Source organism: Notothenia coriiceps, unplaced genomic scaffold (genome assembly GCF_000735185.1).
Source record: "Notothenia coriiceps isolate Sejong01 unplaced genomic scaffold, NC01 NC01_scaffold00000339, whole genome shotgun sequence".
In the NCBI taxonomy this organism is placed as follows: Eukaryota; Metazoa; Chordata; class Actinopteri; order Perciformes; family Nototheniidae; genus Notothenia; species Notothenia coriiceps.
In genome coordinates, this window is record NW_011333040.1 from 17,768,498 (window position 1) to 17,775,414 (window position 6,917).

Genomic DNA, 6,917 nt, shown 5'->3' on the forward strand with positions numbered 1-6,917 from the left:
ACAAAAAAATATTCTTCCTCCCATTCTGGGTGGAAGTGGTATGTCTTTAGCTTCTTGCTCGGTCCCGCACTCATTATTTTGTTGTTTGTCTCTTTAACTCAATTTGAGTTTTCCCGGCACTTGACTGATTTTGTATCACTTTGCATTCTGGGTTAACAGACTGGAAAGCGATAGGTTGCTTTTTATGTCAATCAAGTAAACTCCTGAATTAAGTGGCAGGGAGGCCAAGGGAGGAGGGATCAAAACCTGTTTTGTCTATTTTAACGAATGAATGACTCGCGATCTACCAGCATTGCCCCCGCGGTCGACCGGTCGACCGCGGTCGACGTACTGGGCACCTCTGGTGTAGTGGATCAGAAATGTGAAAGCAGGATAAATCTGAGACTGACCCGTCGGCATTCCTGCCTTCCAGCAGGGAAGCAGCGGCTGCCAGCTTCTTCCGCTTCTCCTCCTGCTTCACCTTCTTTTCCTGAGCCTAAAACAAAAACACACGCCATGACGTCAGGGCTCTCTCCGTCAGATCCAACATACAGGATTATTCTTTTTGGATAGGTTTGAGTGGGGTTAGAAAATAGTGGGCATACTTTGGCTTCTCTGCGTTTCTCCTCCTCTTCTTCTTTTTTGGGGACAAGGCTTCCATCGGCACCACTGTTTGTCTCCATGCTCTGGTCCTCTGGACTGCCCTTCTGTTCTGCCTCAGTCTTCACCTCTGCCTCAGTCTTCACCTCTGCAGCCATGTCGGACTCCTTTAAATCTGCATCAGAGAAAAGTCACACAATCTTAGTCCGTGTGGAGTTTATCAGTAAAACATGAGGATAAAACTATGATGCAAAACGCAGCATTTGTGAACTTGTACCAGGGAAATATTTATTTCTCTTTTGCATGGACTAGCAGTACTCGAGAACATATCTTTCAATAATTAACAAGGCAGGCTGTACCGGCGCTAGGATCTTTGGCAGTGGTGTCCAGAGTTCCTGCTATCAGAGCATTGAGATGGCAGATGGGAAACTCATGCAGCGTATCGTGAAAATGTGCAGGGAAGCCAAAGCTCTCCACACCCGCACGAACGGGCCCACCTCCTGGGTACATTTGGATCACTGAGCCGAAGCCTGCATGAGGAGGAAAGAGTGGCTGATTATACAAAAAGGGGACGGAATGGAAAAAAAAGAAATCGCTCATCATTTCAATGCCACAGAAAATGTCTCAGGACTGACGTACCTCCCATTCTCTCCATGACGGATCCCAGCACGAGGCCAGCACAAGTTTCAAACACCAGGACTTTACTGTTGGCGTGGATGTTTGCCAGAGTCAACATCTGGGCCAGGGTGTCATAGCGCAAGTGGCTGCATCACAGGAAAACACACACATGATATATTCACCTGTCTCTGCTGTGAAAAACATTCACACATGCTGTTATTCCACATGCTGACTCACCAGATCTTCCCTGGTTCCCGGCCGTGGTACATCATGGCCAGGATGCGACAGGAAGGTTTAAGAATTGTCACAATATTTTCATACCTGGAAAAGCACAGGAGTTTGAACAACTGATAAAACTAATTACTGCAACCTAATTCATTTGAAAGTCTAAGGACAATTGTCGATGCATCATCAGTAGTGACTCACTTCTTCTTTTTCTTCTTGATGTACTTATCCTGGGCGTATTCAGTCTTATCTTTGAATGTCGAGCTGTTGTCTATGAGCTGCTGAATGATTTCCTGTGGAGCACATACACATATTGTCTCTATTCTCTCGTCTGTTAAACTTCAACATTTTATCTCATAATTTAAAAGATAATTTTCCCATGACAAGGCAAAAACACGAATGCATCGGCCCATCTCTAAATCATTTCCCTCTTCCCTGTTCCGCCTGTAGCACAAAGTCTTAAATTATCAACAGTGGGTCACAAATAATTAACATTCTCTTTAATTAAAAAGGTTGAGTTATTGAGTTATTTCTTGAAATAGCTGAGCACTGAAGATAAATCAAACTTAATGGTGCAATTGTTTGGACTATTCTCTGCTGCGTATTAAAACACAAAGTCTCTATAATGAGCAGTGTACGGCTATTCCATTAATTTAATTACGGTGTTAATTTTCATCATAATAAAAGACCATGCCCTTAACACTCACTTATGTTTACCTAATCGTTTTTGTTCAATCAATTGATTTACAATACTTATACGCATGCTCCATTTATGTTTTTTTCATGAAATTCGATGACAATAAAAAGTAAATTAAACGTTGAGGACATACAATTTAAACAACTGACCAAACACCTGTCAGTATAGTCACACTTTTCCATGTATGTCTGTAATTGCAATACTCTTTATGTACCTGTCCCTTCAGACCTTGCTCTTTGAGCGTCTCGATGTCATCCCTGGTCAGCTTCTGGGATTTTCCATCATCTTGAATGTTCCTGTTGTCTGTGCCTGCCCCCTTTGTATCTGAGGATGGTCACATAAAAGGAGATCACTCAAATAGTATTTTACAAGTTCATGCATACAGACTGGGAATACAATATATTAATCACAAATAATGATGCCCTGAAGACATTAAAAGTGGCAGTTGTATGGCTCAATCATGGCAGTGACTGTTGTTGTGTTTCCCAGCAGGTTACACACCGGTAGAGCTCTCTGGGTCCTTGGGCTTCCTTGGCTGCAGGATCCCTCCGGATGCCAGCTCAAATGTAGTGCTGTACAACTGTCCCACAGCATTATCCAAGAAGAACCACTGCTTCTCAAAAATCACCTTCCTGTGAGTAGATCAAACAGACAAAAACAACACAAATCAACAGAAGGACATCTTTGCAGCATCCATCACACAGATGTTGCTATATATCACTTCAGATCTGTCCTTTAGCTAGCCCCAGTTTGTTCTTTTGATTACGATAAAATGACAAGAGCCATATATTTGGGGCTTGTCTTTCCAGTAATAACAGCTTTGTACTTACTTCTTCGTTTGAATTTGCACAGCTTTGAAGACATCTCCTCGTTTCAATACAACGTAGTCCCCCTCTTTAATTGTGTACAGAGAGTCATCGTCTACGTTGTCCCCCATAATAAAGCCGGTTAAACCAGCTCGTCACTCAGCTAAGAAGTAACCGTCACCTTCAGAGAATAATACGGAATAGCCCTGACAAGGCACGGTTCAATAAGGCACTAAACCACCCTGAAGTAGAAGCAAAATACGGCAAATCACTATTTCCACGTGTAAGCTACCATTTCCCTAGCATTCCAGGACGACTAAACAATTGCAGATTGTTGAGCGTGCCATGCTTCATCATAGCACTCTGGACAGGCGTCACTGAGCTTGCTAGCCTGAAACATAGATTTCAGAATCATCGATCAACGTAAATGTATCATTAGATACAATAGGAAGGGAGACAGTTGAGCCTTTGCCAACTTCCTAATCTTTTATACACATTGAACCTGTGGTTTAAGATTGATTGAGGTAGCCTATATATTTTAAATTATGATAATTATTACAATAATGTACCATTAAGAAGTGGACAGGTACAGTAGGTTGTCCAGTAACAGTGAGTAGATGTGGTAAAATACTTATTATACATCCATGGATTACTCCCAGTCTGGGTTTTCATTATTTGTGAAAATGGAACTCTGTTCTCACATATTCATTTTGTAATATAATATAGTAATATCAAGGGATATCTCATATGTTCTTTATAAAGGATTCTGTAAAGATGTGGAAATATATAAAAAAGTTGCAATTGTTGAAAATATGCAAATTATTGTACACCACTAAAGTGTAGGAAAACAATTGCCATATTTTTTTTAATATATTCTCCACATACAATTTGCCTTAAATATCTGAATATTTGAAAAACGTATTGTATGCTATAATTCTGGCCATACAGTGTTGAATCATTTAAAAAATATTTACTGTTAGATTGTTTTTGAGATCCTGAACACTACATTTTATACTATGAAAAGTGAAATAAAAGCATTCACTTGATAGCCTACCTCAACATAGGAGGTGATTCTGCTGGTCTGCATTAAAAAAAAGTTGTTGGTAGGCTATCAAGTGAATGCTTTTATTTCACTTTTCATAGTATAAAATGTANCAAACGAACACTTTGTCAAACAGTATTCAAAGTGGGATAGAATCATACAGTGGAGGTATGACTTTGCAGCATTGACAGTTACGAAAGGTCTAATTTGTTTAAAATGTTGCAAGTTATGTTTCTTAAAAGTCAAGTTTGAGTCCAATTTCACTCCAATGTGTATCCACAGTCGGGCTAGGTGAGACCTCAGATGGCGGGAAGAGCTTTGTAATGTCCAGAGCACTATTTATGAAATACAGCCGGGTCTTTTATCAGGGCATCATTGCTTTTTTATTCTAAAACATTATTTTCCTGTTTGGTATGTTTACCTAATAGTTTATTTAAGATTTGCCAAACTTTTTTACCGTTACCTTTCGCACCTTCAATTATATTGATGAAAAAGTTTGCTTTGGCCTGTCTTATTGTTTGTGTTACCTTGTTACGAGCATGAGTGGATTTCTGTATATGAGTGGATAATCCGGATTTCAAGCTCTGCTTTAATAGTTGGTCTCTAGATTGCATTAGATTCCTGCATTGTAGATTCAGCCAGGGAAGATGATCTTCCTTCCTATCCCTAAGGCACCCTCTCCTTGAGAAGGAAGACAATGTATCATTAATTTTAGATATAAACAGATCCCTGTTTTCACCAATATCTTCAGAGGACAGTGTCTCCCAAATCAATCATTTTCACTGCATCCATAAAACGTTGTTGCAGATTTTTGGGGATGAATCGAGAACCCAATGCAGGGGTTTTAGGTGTGGCCATGAACCTTTTTTTTGTGAGTTTCCTGGTAAAAATAATAAGGTTATGGTCAGAAAGACCAGTCAGTAAGTTGTAGGTTTGAACTATTCTGTCAGCTTTGTTAGTAAATAATAAATCTATCATAGTCTTAGAGGTTTTGGTTATTCTAGTCGGTTGATCCATTAGTTGTATTAAGTTGTGTTTATCCGTGATCCGTTTTAAGTTCTTTCTATTTTGTTTGTCATTCCAGTTTATGTTAAAGTCTCCTAAAATGATTAGCTCTTTGTTGGAGTCACAGGAATTCAGCATGAGTTTTACCTGGTCATAGAAATTAATGAGAACATTTTGAGTATGATTGATATTTGGTTGTTCCTTTATTGGTGTTTCAGATTCAGAGGCAGTAAGAAAGAGGAGATTCTGGGGATCTCATACAACCGTATGATTCGTATCGACATGTCCTCTTGTCTGCCTGTCACCACATGGAGGTTCGCCAACATGAAGCAGTGGAATGTGAACTGGGAGATAAGACAGGTGAGCCATGTGATATTACTTCACTTCTCTCTTGTTGTTTCTTGGGGTATTGCCGCTTCACAGTATTACTTCTGAGACATGAATCCTTTGTTTATAATTCCAGGTTACCATAGAGTTCGACCAGAATGTGTCGATAGCCTTCTGCTGTTTGAGCTGTGACTGCAAGGTTGTCCACGAGTTCATCGGCGGCTACATCTTCCTCTCCACAAGATCTAAAGACCAGAACGAGACGCTAGACGAAGAACTGTTCCATAAACTCACCGGAGGCCAAGAATGAGGAGAGATACAAGCCTGTTTCTCTTACCTGTTGTTTATTTACGTGTGGTATAATGTGAAAGTAAAGCATTTATCTCCTGACGCAATGGTTACCCTACTAAACAAACCATTGCAATAGAAAATGTAATACTGTACACTGTAAATGTAACATTTTCACTGACAGAACAACAGTAGCATCATCATTTGTATCATCATACAGTCATAGAAATGTACCCTGCACTAGAAAAATAATGGCGTTGATGTAAATATGTAGTCAAGATTCTCTCAAACCTGTATGCGTTGATATTTGTAAGAATTAAGCTTTTTTTTCCAGGTGAAGAGATTTCCATTTTTCAGACAGAAAAAAACATTTTGTAAACAATCATTAAAGGGTGTGTTTTTGTATTTCACAACTTGTTTCAGTTTTGTTAATTTGCTGCTACACATACAACAACGATTTTAAGGTCATTAAGTCATCTTATTTCATTGTATTGAGTTGTGTTAGTTGAAATTATTATTATTATTATTATTATGGAATGCATTTACAGTTATATCCACACAGCATTAAAAGAGAATTATGAAAATGTCTTCATCAGAAGGATTTAATTAACTATGAGTTATAATGTACTTCCAGAAACACTGCTGGCTTTAGATTCAACATCAAGGAAACTAAATACTGCAAATACTACAGTAACGGCCAGTTTAATACAACGTTAATTCAACTTACAGGTGTGCACTGAGCTCACAATATCACTGTGTAGATGGGACATTTGAAAATGACTTGGGAGTCAAAAAAAGTGACTCAGATTGCATCATTTATTTTAGTTTGACCAAATGTTGTTATTTCTTGCGCAGCGTAGGCTGCTCTCTTGCTCTTGCAGGTGGAGTTGGCACATTGTGTAAACGCAGTTATAAAACACTAGATTGAGGCCCCATGGTGGGAAATTAAACACACCCACCAAAGCAGGGAGACGACATGGTCACAAATCTGCGTTGTTTGCACCCCAACAACTTTTTTTTAATGCAGACCAGCAGAATCACCTCATATGTTGAGGCTTTAATGGAGAGGACAGTCTCCTCTGGTTTCTGACCTAGTGCAGCGTCCAGTGTGTTTTTTGTGGATGAATTCCCCTAAGGGAGGAGGGGCCAGTCCATGTAAACATTTATAAAAAAAAACACATACTTTTAAAAGACTTAAAATGGTCAAAACTCAAGATATTGTGTTTTTCAAGGATGGTAAAGTGGTGGTATGAATTTGGCTTTCTGTCAAAAACCTTGATAGCTCTCTTGTACAGCTTTTCTATAGGTTTCAAGTTTGTGGCACAAGGAA

General features: G+C 39.3%; 3 protein-coding genes across 3 annotated transcripts in view; 1 reads left to right on the forward strand and 2 right to left on the reverse strand.

Moving 5' to 3' along the window:
- trmt6 (tRNA methyltransferase 6 non-catalytic subunit) overlaps positions 1-3,282 on the reverse strand; it is a 12,856-nt gene extending 9,574 nt beyond the window's left edge. The window contains exons 1-9 of the mRNA XM_010773694.1: positions 2,950-3,282; positions 2,621-2,751; positions 2,334-2,443; positions 1,624-1,715; positions 1,435-1,518; positions 1,219-1,343; positions 939-1,109; positions 585-754; positions 390-475 (exon numbers count right to left, since the gene is read on the reverse strand). Of these exons, the coding sequence (XP_010771996.1) occupies positions 390-475; positions 585-754; positions 939-1,109; positions 1,219-1,343; positions 1,435-1,518; positions 1,624-1,715; positions 2,334-2,443; positions 2,621-2,751; positions 2,950-3,056 (1,076 nt within the window). The 5' untranslated portion in view covers positions 3,057-3,282. The remainder of the gene's footprint in view (positions 1-389; positions 476-584; positions 755-938; positions 1,110-1,218; positions 1,344-1,434; positions 1,519-1,623; positions 1,716-2,333; positions 2,444-2,620; positions 2,752-2,949) is intronic.
- A 1,634-nt stretch (positions 3,283-4,916) lies between these two features.
- Positions 4,917-5,997, forward strand: LOC104947633 (fermitin family homolog 1-like). The gene is made up of 2 exons (XM_010773682.1): positions 4,917-5,332; positions 5,436-5,997. Exons 1-2 carry the CDS (start codon positions 5,153-5,155, stop codon positions 5,607-5,609), a joined length of 354 nt encoding a protein of 117 aa, XP_010771984.1. The 5' UTR covers positions 4,917-5,152; the 3' UTR covers positions 5,610-5,997.
- Positions 5,998-6,427: 430 nt separating this feature from the next.
- The window catches only part of fermt1 (FERM domain containing kindlin 1), an 8,621-nt gene continuing 8,131 nt past the window's right edge, over positions 6,428-6,917 (reverse strand). Inside the window, exon 15 of the mRNA XM_010778509.1 lies at positions 6,428-6,461. Coding sequence (XP_010776811.1) covers positions 6,428-6,461 — 34 coding nt within the window. The remainder of the gene's footprint in view (positions 6,462-6,917) is intronic.